Source organism: Acomys russatus, chromosome 15 (assembly GCF_903995435.1).
Source record: "Acomys russatus chromosome 15, mAcoRus1.1, whole genome shotgun sequence".
NCBI lineage: Eukaryota > Metazoa > Chordata > Mammalia > Rodentia > Muridae > Acomys > Acomys russatus.
This window is the reverse complement of record NC_067151.1, coordinates 64,563,695-64,580,171: the sequence shown is the minus strand read 5'-3', so window position 1 is coordinate 64,580,171 and position 16,477 is coordinate 64,563,695. Positions and strand designations below refer to the sequence as shown.

The 16,477-nt window shown below is 46.4% G+C and overlaps 1 protein-coding gene across 1 annotated transcript; it reads right to left on the bottom strand.

Annotated features, from left to right (window-relative positions):
- Window positions 1–526: 526 nt before the first annotated feature.
- Window positions 527–8,507, bottom strand: LOC127199080 (filaggrin-2-like). The gene is given in 7 exon segments (XM_051156937.1): window positions 527–1,004; window positions 1,864–2,317; window positions 2,894–2,952; window positions 4,660–4,955; window positions 5,747–5,808; window positions 5,811–5,819; window positions 8,351–8,507. Coding segments are annotated over 7 exon segments (1,515 nt in total).
- Window positions 8,508–16,477: the final 7,970 nt, after the last annotated feature.

Sequence of the window (16,477 nt, the reverse complement as noted above, 5' to 3'; positions counted from 1 at the left end):
TGAGACTGCCTTTGAGCCCTCCCTTGACGTCCCTGGACTGAGTCTCTTTGCTGAGGTCCACCATGACCCTGGGGGGAAGCTGGTTGTCTCTGTGAAGACTACAGGCTGTTCCTCCCCCTCACTGGACTCAGGGTGAACTGGGGACCTTTGCGGAGATTCCCTGAGCCGGAAAAAGAGGGCTGTTGACGGCCAGGCTGAGGCTGTTGACTGCGCCCTGAGAATGCCTTTGAGCCCTCCTTGACGTCCACGGACTGAGTCTCATTGCTGAGGTCCACCATGACCTGGGGGAAGCTGGTTGTCTCTGTGAGACTACAGGGTGTTGCTCCCCCTCACTGGACTCAGGGTGAACTGGGGACCTTTGGGAGATCTCTCCTGCGCCTGAAGAAGAGGGCTGCTGACGCCCAGGACTGAGGCTGTCTACTGCTGACCTGAGGCTGCCTTTGAGGCCATCCCTGGCGTCCCTGAGCTGACTCCCCATGCTGAGGAACCGCCAGACCCTGGGAGGATGCTGGCTGTCTCTGTGGGACTACAGGGTGTTCCTCCCCCTCACTGGACTCAGGGTGAACTGGGGACCTTTGGGGAGATCTCCCTGCGCGGAAGAGGGGGGCTGCTGATGGCCAGACTGAGGCTGTCGACTGCTGTCTTGGGACTGCCTTTGAGGTCCACCATGTCGTCCCTGAACTGACTCTCTGTGCTGAGACCCACCATGAGGATACGGGGATCCTGAGCCTCTCTGTGAGGGGAAGGAGTCCTCCTCACCCTCGCTGGACTCGGGGTGAACCGGGGACCTTCTTGGGGAAGGACCCGAGCCTGAAGAAGAGGGCTGTTGATGGCCAGACTGGGGCTGTCTACTGCTGTCCTGAGCCTGCCTTGGAGACCTCCCTTGACGTCCCTGGACCGAGTCTCTGTGCTGAGGTCCGCCATGGCCCTGGGAGGATGCTGGCTGTCTCTGTGAGACTACAGGGTGCTCCTCCCCTTCACTGGACTCAGGGTGGACTGGGGACCTTTGGGGAGATCTCCCTGAGCCTGAGAAAGAGGGCTGCTGGTGGCCAGACTGAGGCTGTCGACTGCTGTCTTGGGACTGCCTTTGAGGTCCGCCATGCCTTCCCTGGACTGACTCTCTGTGCTGAGACCCCACCACGACCGTACGGGACCCTGAGCCTCTCTGTGAGCGGAAGGAGTCTTCCTCACCCTCGCTGGACTCAGGGTGGACTGGGGACCTTTGGGGAGATCTCCCTGAGCGGAAAAAGAGGGCTGTTGACGGCCAGGCTGAGGCTGTTGACTGCCGCCCTGAGACTGCCTTTGAGCCCTCCCTTGACGTCCCTGGACTGAGTCTCTTTGCTGAGGTCCACCATGACCTGGGGGAAGCTGGTTGTCTCTGTGAGACTACAGGCTGTTCCTCCCCCTCACTGGACTCAGGGTGAACTGGGGACCTTTGCGGAGATCTCCCTGAGCCGGAAAAAGAGGCTGTTGACGGCCAGGCTGAGGCTGTTGACTGCCGTCCTGAGACTGCCTTTGAGGTCCACCATGTCTTCCCCGAACTGACTCTCCATGCTGAGATCCACCCTGACCCTGGAGGAAGCTGGTTGTCTCTGTGAGACTACAGGGTGTTGCTCCCCCTCACTGGACTCAGGGTGAACTGGGGACCTTTGGGGAGATCTCCCTGCGCCTGAAGAAGAGGGCTGCTGACGCCCAGACTGAGGCTGTCTACTGCTGACCTGAGGCTGCCTTTGAGCCCTCCCTTGGCGTCCCTGAGCTGACTCCCCATGCTGAGAACCGCCATGACCCTGGGAGGATGCTGGTTGTCTCTGTGGGACTACAGGGTGTTCCTCCCCCTCACTGGACTCAGGGTGGACTGGGGACCTTTGGGGAGATCTCCCTGCGCCGGAAGAGGGGGGCTGCTGATGGCCAGACTGAGGCTGTCGACTGCTGTCTTGGGACTGCCTTTGAGGTCCACCATGTCGTCCCTGAACTGACTCTCTGTGCTGAGACCCACCATGAGGATACGGGGATCCTGAGCCTCTCTGTGAGGGGAAGGAGTCCTCCTCACCCTCGCTGGACTCGGGGTGAACCGGGGACCTTCTTGGGGAAGGACCCGAGCCTGAAGAAGAGGGCTGTTGATGGCCAGACTGGGGCTGTCTACTGCTGTCCTGAGCCTGCCTTGGAGACCTCCCTTGACGTCCCTGGACCGAGTCTCTGTGCTGAGGTCCGCCATGGCCCTGGGAGGATGCTGGCTGTCTCTGTGAGACTACAGGGTGCTCCTCCCCTTCACTGGACTCAGGGTGGACTGGAGACCTTTGGGAAGATCTCCCTGAGCCTGAGAAAGAGCGCTGTTGACGGCCAGGCTGAGGCCGTTGACTGCCTCCCTGAGACTGCCTTTGAGCCCTCCCTTGACGTCCCTGGACTGAGTCTCTTTGCTGAGGTCCACCATGACCCTGGGGGGAAGCTGGTTGTCTCTGTGAGACTACAGGTTGTTCCTCCCCCTCACTGGACTCAGGGTGGACTGGGGACCTTTGGGGAGATCTCCCTGAGCCGGAAAAAGAGGGCTGTTGACGCCCAGACTGTGGCTGTCTACTGCTGACCTGAGGCTGCCTTGGAGCCCTCCCTTGACGTCCCTGGACCGAGTCTCTGTGCTGAGGTCTCCGCCATGGCCTTGGGAGGTGCTGGCTGTCTCGTGAGACTACAGGGCGCTCCTTGCCCTTCACTGGGTCAGGGTGGACTGGCGCCTTTGGACATCTCCCTGCGCTGAGAAGGAGCGCTGTTGACGCCGGCTGAGGCCGTTGGACTGCCTCCCTGCGCACTGCCTTTGAGCCCTCCTTTGACGTCCCTGGACGGTCTCTTTGCTGGGGTCCCCATGATCTGTGCGAGGAAGTGGTGTCTCTGTGCGACTTACGGTTGTCCTCCCCCTCACGGGACTCCGGGTGAATCGGGGAACCTTTGGGGGAGATCTCCCTGAGCCGGCGAATAAAAGAGGGCTGTTGACGGCCCAGACTGTGGCTGTCTACTGCTGAAGAGCTTGCTTTGGCCCTTCCTGATGTCCCTGAGGCTGGACTCCCATGCTGTGAAACCGCCGTGACTGGGAGGGATTGTGGTTGTCCCTGGGCGGTCTTCAGGGTGTTCCTCCACGTACTGTCTCAGGGTGGACTTTGGGATTTGGCGAGATCTCCCTTGCGTCCGGAAAAGGGGGGCTGGTGCTGCTGATGGCCAGACTGATGGCTGTCATGCTGTTTGGACTGCCTTTGAAACGTCTCCACCTGCCTTCCTTGCCTGACTCTGTATTCTCATCACTCTCCTGTGATGAAGTTGAGTGTTTTTCTGACCCCTTAGAATTTTTCCTACCCTCATTCGATCTAGACTGAGATGTGGCCCGTTCATTAGATTTTCTCTGGCTTGGGTTCGAAGACCTTTTTGTGTGATGTGATTCATATTTTTGATTTGCAGATCTCGATGAGTGACCAGATCCCGTTCCGTGCTTCCCTCTACCTGAAGTCTGACCAGAGCTTTCCTCATGCCCCCTAGTGCTAGGTGATTCCTCTGAGCCAGATCCAGACTCATTGTTCCCAAAACCAGATGAGTTTCTCGAGCCCCATTTGTGATGCTCGGAGAGTTAGATTCCTGACTAGATCCAGATTGTTGCTGGCATGAACCAGGTGACCGACCTGACTGTGACCCAGGATGCCCCTGACCACTGGACCTTCCCAAGCCAGACCCATGTTGGGCACAACCCGAGGACTGACCTGATGCAGTACCATGGTGCTCACAGCATGCCTGAGCTGATCCGTGTCCAGCTTGGTTACACGTTGAGTGTTGTGAGGTGAATTTCTTCCATGTTGTTTACAGCAGGATGAGTGCCCTGAAGCCGATCCATGCTGACCACATTTGGTAAACTCATTTGACCTACACCTCTTTTTGATTGAAGAGTTGAAAGAATGAATTGTCCCAGGGGGCATTCCCCGTTGACACAACCAGAAAGGATGAGTTGTCCCGTTCATGGTTGTCCCCAGGCAGGGAGAATGACTTGATCTCGTTTTCTCTTGCCTTCCACAGTTCTGTGGTTGACAACATTGTTTCGACCCATACCCCCTCTCACCAGAAGACCGGCTACAGGATCTACGTTTAGGTTGACAACAGCTAGAGGGGCCTGGCCTTCTGGGACACTCATACCTGGCCTCTTGTTGTGACAACTTCTGGGTCCTGAAAGGCTATTCCTTGCCTTCAGACTACTTGAATGATAAGAACTTGAAGCATTTTGTGGTCTGCAGCATTCATTAGAGTTGCTGTAACCACATGCATGACTTTGCGTCTTACTGTTTCCTGAACATGCCGAGCTAGGCCTGTGCTTTTTTTCCCCGCCCTTTCTTGACTGAGTAGAATTTGACTCGTGTTCGTTTTTCTGCGCTTCATGTGACGATCCACCATGGCGTTTCCTTCCCTGACTGTTTGACCTAGATCCAGATTCATATTCCCCCCCAGATTCCCTAGAGGGGCTATCACGTGCCTTGTTTCTCTTTTCTCCCAGCTCTTCAGAACCTGAACCATGTTTCTCTTTGTTACTACTCCCAGAGTGACCAGAGCTAGACCCATGGGGTTTTTTCCTAGGTTCCTCTGAGCTAGACAAATCACCTTGCCTTTCCAAACTCCTAGAGTGGACCTGGATACGCTATGCATTCCCTGGCCCCCAGAACTACGTTATGGCCTCTCTCCACACTCCCATGGACGCCTGAAGTTGATTCTGTTCGGCGCCTCCTCTTCCCTTTGTTCCCCTTTTCTCTCGGGTGGTGACGCCTGTGCTTCTTTGACCCTGAAGCTTTACAGTACTGCTTCCCAAGGACCTTGTTGCATGCCAAAGCCAGTTTGAACACCATCAGAAGGAACTCGGTGAAGTCCAGCCTTCGGTCGTGGTCTCGATCCAGCATATGCATGATGACGTCAACTGTGTCCGGGTCATCTGGATTCTGTATATGAAAGGCACACCAGAGGGAGACATGGTCAGCCCAGCCACAACCTCAGCTGAATATAGCCTAGTATATTTGTGTGCCATGTATCACATGATTTTAATCACTTTAGGTTAATAGGGCCCTAGCCTATGTGAAGGAAGGGCTAATAGAAAATAAAGACCACTGCGGTTTGCCAAGGAAGATGTATTAAGGAGCTAAACCAGAGAGTTAAGCGCTCAGGTTATGACATGTGAAAAGCAGTGGAACAAGTGAACTTCAGTAACTGGTATGGTTTAGTTTCACATAAATTTAACCATTTACATATAGTTTAATTGTCTCTGATTGTTCACTACATTAGTTTAAATCTTTGCTAAGTAGTTGAAAATAACATGGACACTTCGTTTTCAAACTTTACGTCACCCCGGCCATTTTGTTAATTGTATTTTGGCTGACAGCCCTCTACAATATCGCTCTCTATTGGTTAGTATAATTAACTAATCAATCAGTTGATTAAATTTTTAGCACAAGTTTATGTATTTTCATGGAATAAGAAGCCTGAGTGCCTAATAAAGTTGGAGTCTAGGTGGAAAAGCACAGAAAACTGTGGAAGAAACATCTGTTTAAAAAAAAAAAAGGTGTGCTGACTTAATAGATGTATGGTGCCCTAGCTTCAGAAGCCTATTTTTTTTTTTTTTTTTTTTCTTTTTCTTCATGGGGTTATCCCAGTCAGCTGGGGCTGTGCACCTTCCAGCTAATGTTGGTCTTAGAATGTATACAAAGCCCCGGTGGACTTCAGACCTAACACGTACCTTCAGAATTGGCCGGAACTCCTTCTCCAGCAGTTCCTTCAGCTCATCCTTGCTCAGTGTGCCACATTCTCATCTGCTTTGTGTATTTGTCGAATATATCCAATGACTTTGACAACACTTCTTAAGAGGTCTGTCCTCCTTGTTCTTTACGTTTAAATGAACTAGAGAGAGAGAGAGAGAGAGAGATGTGAGAGCGATGAGGAGAGAGGGGGAGAGAGAGACGAGACGAGAGAGAAGAAACAGAGAGATATATAGAGAGAGAAAATGATGCCTCATTTTCTTTCTTTTTAATTTACCACAGGTCGTATTTTAATATTAATGCAGTTTGTTCTCCAACCCTTCCTAATGCTGGCAACCCTTTCAACACAGTTCCTTTCATGTGTGTGCCCCCCTTCAATAAAGTTATTTTCATTGTACTCTAAAGTGACTTGCTTATATTATGAAGTTATAATGTAAACTATCTAATGCTACATTTGTCGAAAGGATTGTTGTGCCCACCCAAAAGGGTTAAGACCCCACAGGTTGAGAACTACTGATAGAATAACTTTTAAAACCTCTGTTCTTTCTTCAACCACAGCGTAGACGTATGGATCAAGGGTTTTGTAAGATCAATCAACACAAAGGAAACTTTGTGCATGTTCCTGGCCCAACTGAAATGATCTCAGGTCCCTGTATAATTTGTCTTGTGTGACTGTATCCTTTATATAATATCTTTTGGGCATACTTTGGTGTCCTGTGGATTACTCTGGACTCCCAAAGTTCCCAGTACCCTCTAGACACCCATGAGTCCAGTCTGGCTCACCTCTTCTATCTTTTTCTCCTCTAATACACCCCTCTCCTTACCCCTTTTCTTCCATTTCATTTCTTTCGTGGCATGAGTGTGATGCATGTATGTGTTTCTGTGTTTGTGTGTATGTGTGTGTGTATGCGCGTGTGTGCGCATGTGTGTTTTATAACTTATGCACATATGTAGGCATGTGTGTGGAAACCAGAAGTCAGCATTTGGTATCTTCCTCAATCATCCTCCACATTGTTTTTATATCTTTCCTTTATGTGTGATTGAATTATGTATTGGCCATACATGCATACCTGCTATGTGCTGCGTAGTGTTTGCAATTTGACGTCGTTGGGCCATATGTACAGGCACGTGTGTTAACACGGCACATGTGTGCAGATCAGAGGACAAGCTCAGGTTTTGCTCATCATCTTCACATTGTTTGAGTCATGGCTTCCTTTTTGTGTATTGATCATCACTTGTTGCCAAACTAGCTGCAGGAGCATCAGGGTATCGGATGTGTATTCACCATGCCCAGCTTTATGTCAGTTCTAGGCATTTGAAACTTTAGGCCCTCACATTTGTAACATTAGTCCTTTAGACACTGAGACATTTTGTAAACACCCCGCCTTCTATTTTGAGACAAGGTCACTCAGTGAACCTGGCGCTCACTGATTTGGCTAAATTGGGTAGCAGATGAACTCTAGAGAACCACCTGTGTCTGTCCCTACAACAGCACCAAAGGTTACAGACACATGACACCACACCCAGCTTTTACAGCGGTGCTGGGGATCTGAACTCAGGCCCTCATGCTTGTGTGGCAGGCACTTTGCCTCTTAGTTGTTCCTGGTTATTTTGGACCGGACTCATATTCGCTCACACATGCCTCAAAAAAGTTACTTTGTAGCCAAGGTTGACCATTGACCCCTGGTCTCTCTTGCTTCTACCTCCCAAGTGGCAGAATTACATGCATGCTCCATTGTTCCCGGGTAGGGCGAACGTGACAGATACCTTAACATCTAAATCCTTTCTGGTCGACGGCAAACTATACCCAAAAGTCCTACAGAAAACTACCAGTGGGCAAAGCGTGTCGGAATCTTGTTTGAGAACTGAAAACGCATTAGCAGGCCCCGAAATTTCAAGTTCGCACTCGATTAAACACCATTTAGTAATCCAGACAAGAATTTGAAAGCGAAGAATTAGGGCTTAAAGCTTTACAAACTAACAGCGAACAGCAAAGAAACTAAACCATACTACCAGTTTTTTTTTTAAATATCCCCAGAAAAGGTGACATGTGAACAAAATAGACAGAGTAAGAGATGGCCTAGAAGAGTGACTCTCAATCTTCCTAGTGCTGTGACCCTTTAATACAGTTCCTCATATTGTGAACAAAATAGACAGAGTATGAGATGGCCTAGAATAGTGACTCTCAATCTTCCTAGTGCTGTGACCCTTTAATACAGTTCCTCATGTTGTGGTGACCCCAACCACAAAATTATTTTCATTTATCTTTGCATTTCTTAATTTTGCTCGGTCGTTACCGTACTGTAACTATCTGCGGGTGACCCGTGAACGGGTGACTCACGGTTGAGGGCCACCGGCTAGACCAAAGACAGCGACTGTCCGGATTGATTTCGTCAATAATGACATATTTATTTCTAAAGACTCAAGAATGAACTAAATTAGCCAAACGAAATAGCAAACCAAAAAATTAAAGAGGCAACAACAAAGAGAAAAAGTAGCAAGAATACGGGTACTTGGTATGTCTAAACTTAGGCTCATCTTAAGATATCTGACTCAAAAGCGCCAAATGCTTAAATTCCTCTCACCTGCTTCGCCAAAGGAACAGGTAGGATAAGGCCTGATGCAGCTTGCAGGGTGTCGATGGATTGGGACACTGACCCTTTTATAGCTTCTAGCTTGGGTGCCGTCTTCTGTGGGACTGGCTGACTCATTTCTAATCAAACCTAACTCCACCTCTTGCATGTTTATCTTCCTTCTTCACATTCTCATCTGTAAGATGGTGGCAGAATTGGTGGCAGTGGCCCCGCCCCCCACATGGAAGGCATTGCTCTGGGATGCTCTCCCGGAGGGGCGTTGCACCGTGGAAAGCAGAGGTTTGTTGTTAGATGGGTTTTGTTTTGTTGCAGTTGGTTTGCTTTGCCACCGTGTTCAAGGCAGGCAGCAGACTGTAAGATGCTTGTCAGGTGCACTTTTAATTGCAAATGAACCCAGGCCACTAAGCTTACCCAATTCTTCTTGGCTTTTGCAATAATAGTTACAATTTATTGATAACTTGCTGCGTTCAGATAGTGTGTTGAGTATATCTCTCTCTTACCATGTTATCTGATAACATTTGCATGTATATGTTTCGTCCCACATTACAGATGAGGACATAGGTTTAAAAGTATTCAAAGCCATAGCTATATGATAGATGAACCAAGATGTAAAGATATTATTATCATCGCATGTGATGCTGCCAGCCATCGATGTTATCTTCCCTTATACCTAGCATATGCAAAAAAAACCAATCCATCCTGAGATTACAAGATACATACCACTTTTTTAAATAAAAAAGGCCAAGTTGGGCCAGCAAGTGTATGAAATACAAATCATCAGAGGGCATTGTCCGGAAGCTACATGCATGAAAGGAAGAAGTATTCTCTGATCATGTGTAAGCTATTTGGCGGGCGGGGGGGTGGGTATCTAAGTCTAAGTAATGATTTCATAAGTTTAAGATTAATTTGGAGTGTGATTTTCTTCTGGTACCCTACTATTTTCACTGTTAGTCTGGCATCTTAGAGCTTGGCCTTTTAGGAAAGTATTAGTCTCTTGGGAAAGTATATGAGTTTAGCATACATCATGTTCTGAAGGACCGCAAAATAATCAGAAAGCTGCGTCAGGAGCGATGAATCAATTCTTCTGTATTCGTCACCAGGCACTAGTGGCAGCAGCTGTCAGTAAGTGATTACTGTCTTCTGTTTTGACTACCTTTCTACTTTATTTCTCAGATAAATTTGTGAGGTTGGTATCATGAAAGGAAAGTTTGAGGACCTTTTAAAATGTGGCGAAAGTCACAGCAGTTTTAGAAGAAAAAATGACTTATCCTACTGAATGCTAAAGCCTGGCCTGTGGTTGCAGATTCACCATGTCCAGGGTCAGGCATCTCCTGTCTGGGTAGTGCTACTGGGGAGAGTTACCATCTAGACAGTCCCTAGAAGTTGGCAACCACTTAGAATGAATATCTGTTCACAAACATGTTAAGGGGCCGCACTGAAAGACACATGCCCCCAGGCCAGGGAAGTCAGTTATAAAACTCAACAAGCCACAGGAAAGTAGGCTTTCCCTACAGATATTATAGTTCCCAGTTGCTGACTCTTTGGGAGGATTTTGGGCCTCACACTCATACTAAAGTAAACGTTTAAAGCCAGCCATGCCCTGAATTCCAGCATTTACGTAGAACTTGTAAACTCTAGCATAGCCTACTGACTCTTAGAACATCATGAATTCAGTTTCTTTTGTATTCTTTGCATTCAGTCTTTCTTGTTCCTCCTCCTCCTCCTCCTCCTCCCCTTCCTCTTCTTCTTCACTTGTGTAGCATAGTGATAAAATTATAGTCTTCACAGTCAGAATGACTTGAGTCTGACTCTGACTCTTACCAGCTGTGTTTCGTGACTAACCAAAACTTCCTGCGGCTTCTGCTCCTCAACTTAAAAGATGATGCGGCTTTTGCTCGGAGGAGATCATGTGGGACTATAATATGGCAGTGAGCTATACAAGTCATTAGTGTGGTGTTCATGCATCTGAAGTGTTTTATACATAATAATTGACTTTTTAAAAAATGAGGTAGGAGCCACTCATAGGACTTGAAAAGGCAAAATTACTACTTCTTTGTCAGAAGCATTGTCCCAAAGGTCGTTTCTGACTTTTAAACATAGAACTTATCTATTGAGATGTATTTCATATCCCACAAAAGTTGGATTTTAGAAGTATACAATTTAGTGGGTCACATTTAGGCTGGGTTGTGAAATAAGTAATGGCTCCTATGGTGTCACTAGCCTTAGGGACGTCCCCATGAATGTCTTATTGCTTCAGTTTCCCTCTTTGATAACCACAAAATGTTATTATTGTCAGGGTACAAGTAGACACATCAGGCCATTAGCGAGGGTTCTAAGTGCCTTCTGAAAAAGAATAAACATTTCTGGTATTTTACGATGTAAAGATTACCATGATACCGTTTGCAGAGACTTTTGCTTACCTAACTTCAAAACAGTTACAGTCTGAGTAGGCAGAGGCCTTGGACCCTGAACAAGGGCATCTCAGATGTGCTGGGGCTGTAAGTGGGGCTCCTCACTCCCCCTTTTCTCATTACTCTCTGCTTATCCACCCACATCCATCCTGTTTTGGGTTGTCAGGGGCTACTTGGTGAAGCTCATGTGCTATTGGCCACTGCGTGCACACCTTATACCACTAAAACAAACTTCAAAACAGTGTGTATGAAAATCACAGCTTTAGTTCTTCTCGCTGAATGGCGTATACGTCTCCTCCCCCAAAAACACTATCCGTGGGGGTGGACTTATCAAATAAAGTGGCTTGCTTGATTTCCATCATGTGCCCGGTTCAAAATAGATCGTTGCCTTAGGACCCAAAGTGAGCAGGACTTAATCATAACACCAAACATTCCACTCCACTGATTTTTAGGGGAACCATATTAGTATGCTCTTAGTGAACTCACTGCGGCTTGCACTGAGATTCCCTCTAGGCCCACTTCGCAGGGCGTTACCGTTCTCTTTCTGTGAGCAGTTTAACAATACGTTCTTGGAGTTTAGAATTATAGACTAGGGGGTACGGAAAAACACTGACTTTACCTCCGGCCACAGTCATTTTAATTAGGTTTCAGCATATTCTACCAGCAAAACGTGGAAACCTCTCTAAATTTGAGTGCGGTTTCCCGCTTTGGAAGTGGGAATGCTCACACACCTCTGGGAATAACTTGGTGTAAACACTCAGGTAATGCTCAGCCCATAGCAAGGATTCAGTCTATTTTCTTTTCTTCTTCCTGCCAAGTTTAAAATCTAACTTAGATATGAGTAGAGCTGCTAGTTAATAGATATGATTCTTAACTTTATCCTCTTCTTATGGTCTCTCTAGGTAAAAAAGAAGATGAGCCCAGGATTTTGAACCTGGCTTTCAATGGTTGCTTGTACAGGTTCCACAAGGAAAATGGGAACTGCGACCTACGCTATCCAAGAATGCCTTTCGCTTCCAGAGCCCATCTTAAGTGTTCCACATCGTTATAGATCCATGGAGTTCCATGTGCCAGAGCAGTAGAATCTCGTGGCGAAGCCCACCAACGAACCCAGGATTCTGCAATGCAGCAGCCCAGTGCTTCCATAGCGTGCCCCACATGTCCTTTCTGGAATCCTCAGGTGCTTACTGAAGTCGACTCAAGGCCAGATCTCAGAAGTTCCGATGACCCTTGGAGCCACAAAACCACCAGCCTGTGGCAGCAGGATGGATACAAATTGCTTCAGGACACAGTTGGGAACTTTCTGAAAGTCAAACCTGACTGAAGGAGAAGGAAATCACATTTAGTGCTGACACCTGATTCACTGCGTGAGCTCGAAATTGAGAAGTGAATGGAAATTGTTTTAAGTACAGATCGATCCCAATGATTTTGTTTGTTTGTTTGACAAGTTCTAGCAAACCTGCAACCAATGTGAAGTCATTGGAAGTTCTGTGCACTGAACCCTGCATTCCAACTTTTGATTTTTCAAGTGTCCTCATTACTGTGGGAGGATTGGCCTTGATATATCCAGAATGTGACTTGGAAGTCATTTGGAACCATTTGGTACTGGGTTTGTAAGTGAAAAAAAATCCAATTAATATTAATTACTACTGTTGGGTTATAACAATTGTGTTTTGTTCTCATTAAGAAATTACTTACGTTTTTGTCGCCTCGAATACAACTAAAGTAACTCCCCCACAGACTCCATATTATCCCGGCACAATTCAGCTAAGCGCTTCAATCTCTTCATGTCAGTTTAGGCGTACTCCAAGAAGTATAATAAAATGGGACACGTGCAGAGCTCATCTCCAATGTCTTGTTTTCTTCCTCAGTGAGAATCTTCTCCTTTAGGTGATTCGGAGTTTAGAAGAGGGACACTAAACCTCTAATTTAGGAAGATAATTGCACAACTCAGATAGAGTGATTACTTTATGTAACTATGATGGGGTGAGTAACATCTCAGGGATTCCCTGTGCTCTCTAATCCAACTGCCCCGCCTTACATCCTCAGTTTTGTTCTAGACACTTGTAGCTCCAGAACCCCTGGCCTAGGGAGACTGGTGCTCAACTTGTAAGAGGTCAAAGAGGATGTTTAATTATTTCTGTGGTAGATATGACTTGAAAGGGAGTGAAACCTTATATGGAGAACCGAGAGTTGGCCTTTGGCTTTAATAGAAACAGTTTTGAGCCTAGGTGCCCGTCAGGGGCAACCTGCTTCCCGAATCTGCTCCAACTAGAAATCTTGACTGCAGAAAAGACATAGAACTCTTACATTTGTGGTGCCTGGGTCTGTCTGAAAAACCAGATTAAATCCCACTTGCAAAGTGATTAAGCCTATTGGTGGGGTGCACAGATCTGATAGTGTTAGGAAGCCTGCCTTGCCCTCTTATTAGCTATGCTTGTAAATGTCTGACATTTTCTTCATTGTGTTGTCTTAAAGCCGAAAATATTAAAGTGTCTAAAACAAAAAGTAGTTAAGTATCATGCAAATTATAATTTTAACTAAAAAATTTAAAGTGCTATCTTGCTTTGTATGTTTTGTGAAACCAATTGCATTTTCTCTATTTTAGTGATAATATTGCTATCATGAAAAGTACTGTGGGGGGGGTCTACCAGCTGCGTTTGAGCACTTAAAAAGCATAATGTCAGAGACTGCACTTGGGATTAATCTTGGGGCATCAATTATTATAAAACTCTGGCTTATGATTGATCTGCTCCAAAATAGATTGTACTTCCAGCTCAGTTGGCTGAAAGCCTATTAACAGTGATATTCTGCCGTATTTGTGCACTTCGTAAGGTATGCTACTGATGAAACTCTCCTAAAAGGAGGTGAAATCCTCAAACCAGAAGGATTTATTTTGTGGGTACCAGCTTGGAGCATAAGCAAAGGCCACATCTTTCTCTTCTATTGGATTCACTAGGGCAGGTATATACAAGGTAACTAATCCTGCTTCACTGGGCCAGGTATATACGGGTACTTATCCGCTTCATGTTTTTCGGAGGTATATATGAGGAAAACTAATCTGCTTCATGTGGGACGTACATATGGGGTAACTTATCCTGATCACTGGGGAAGGTCTATACGAGTAAACCAACCCTGCTTCCCTGGGGACAGGTAATAACTGAGGTAACTTATCCTGCTTCACTGGGGCAGGTATATATGAGGAAACTAATCCTGCTTCACTGGGGCAGGTATATACGGGGTAACTAATCCTGCTTCACTGGGGCAGGTATATACGGGGTAACTTATCCTGCTTCACTGGGGCCACGGGATATACGGGGGTAATAATCATGCTCCCTGGGGCAGGCCTCTCCCGGGTTGGTTAACTTGTCTGCTTCACTGGGGCCAGGCAATATACGGTGTAACTTATCCTGCTTCTCTGTTCTTACATCTGTTTGAACTCTACCCCTTGGAAGCTCCTTCATGGCTGGTGTGTTCTTTGCCACCTCATCCTCTCTCTCCTGCAAACTAACCATCAAAATCTTGAACTCACGGATTTTTTGGCTTTCCAAATGAAAAATCTTGTATTTTTCATCAAAAAAATGCCAGGACACCACGGGACTCCCTAACGGGCTATAGGTTTCTAGACTCTTCTCTGCTTCCTTCCTCCTACTTTTCTACCCCCACAGGGTCCAGAGAGATGAGTGGTGTAGAGCCAATCAGATTGATCTAAGTGGCAGGACCAAGGTCTATGTGTGATTGTGTATTTTGCAACTTTTAAGCATGCTCTCTAACACATACATTGGCTTCTCAGGCTCATGCCTTTTTCTGGAACAGCACTCAAAGTTGCGCTGGAGTCAATTGAGGGGAAGCCCAACCCTTTTGGGTCTCAGAAAGCGAGAGGCAAGTTGAGCCAAGTACCTACCGGCCAGGTTCAGAACCCGCCTCCTGTCGATCTAGTTCCTTCACTTAATTCTTCCACAGGTCAACATTCTGGAACTTGGGGTTAAATATTTGTCAGGCAGGGTTCTGTGTTTTCAGATGAGAGTTAAGGGAGGGCCCTTTGGATGGCTATATAGGAGTGGACATTTGTGCTCTCACATGAACATCTACTTTATAATTTAGCTCCTCTTTGTATCATTGATTATATTCTCTTCTGATGCTTTATCCTGTACTTGCTTATAATTATGGAGTATCTCACCAGATTCTAATCAAATTCTCTTCCTTATCTCACCTCTCATGCTCTGCCGCTCTCACTCGCCTCTTCTCATAACGAGTGTAGGAGCGTTGGCGCGAAGCAGCGGACTCACACACCCTCAATGCGCAGCGATGCAGCACACGTCGCTTTGGCTATTACACCTCATAAATTGTCACTAAGAACAGATGTCCATTGTACCATTGGGGAAGACAAGGAGAGGCCTTAAATGCATACCTATTGCTCACTGGCGACACAATCAGCACGTTCCTCATAACATTATTGTCTGAGACATAAAACGCGATCACACTTCAGAATAGAGCAGAGAGCTCTAGTGCTGTGGGCATCTGGTTTTGTTCTTCGCAGATCAATAGTTTGCAAATGTTCTTGCTTCAAATCATGTCCCTCATGGTGAGAATCGACATCTTTAGCGTTTTCTGCTGGTACTCTTTTCGCAGTCCATCACTTGGCTGTGGTGCTTTTGGCGTTGCCTCTGATTATTGTTTTCTGTTTCTACTCTCTACAGTCACAGCACAGTAAGTGTTCGTAGTGGAACACATTAAAACAGGAGTGCGAATATGTCACTTCTCTGAAAGCACTTTAGGTCCCCTGTTAATTCAAAGAAAACAGGGTCTGACAGGGCCTAAATGTCTGTGATTTTATCTCTTGCCATTCCTGTTAAGTATTTGCTATAGCCACCTTGGCCACCTTGTGGCCTAGGGGCTTTCTCTTCTCAGTTTCCTGTCTCTGAAAGGCCAGTTTTAGATATTGCTCTTTCTTCTCCTTTCTGTCTGCCCATTTGTTGCCTACAGGATTTCTGGAAAGATGAAGTCAGGTGGTTTAGATTAACTTTTAACTTTTGACAAACTAATATCCAAAAAGAATGGAAAAGTTCCACAACAGTTTCATCTTGAGAAACAAAGAGAATGGTTAAAAGGTGCGAAAGTAATGTACATGATGGCCAACCTTAGAGCTGTGTTATTTTTCCTGGCCCACAGGACAGGAGAGGAAGCCAGAAGGATGAGTATATCAATAGAACAGCGCAGTTGTAAGTAACATATGAACTGACAGAAACTTAAAGAAGTAGTTATGATCAAAGATTTTAAAAACTCATAATAATGAAAAAAAATATAAGGACATTGGTAAAATTATTCGAGTCCTAAAGCACCGATCCACCATTTGGTCAATCTCTATTACAAATTATTAATTCACTCACTATCAGAATGCAATTCTTTACAAATGAAGATGAAACGTTATTCTTACGTTTGTTCCTTTGGACATGAAAAAGCCCAAGAAGTTATTTAAATCTAACAAGTAGTCCTGATCCGGGACCCCAATTAAATACCATTATTTGTGGCACACTACCTACCTATTTTTCACGCAATTTGGAGCACCGGGTGTAAAGGAGTATCTAAGTTCTAATGGTCAACTTCGGCAAAAATAGCAAAAACTGGGAAGAGAGGCAGTAAGATGGCTATGTAGGTGAAGGCACTTGCTACCAAGTTTGATGACCAGAATTCAATCCCTAGGACC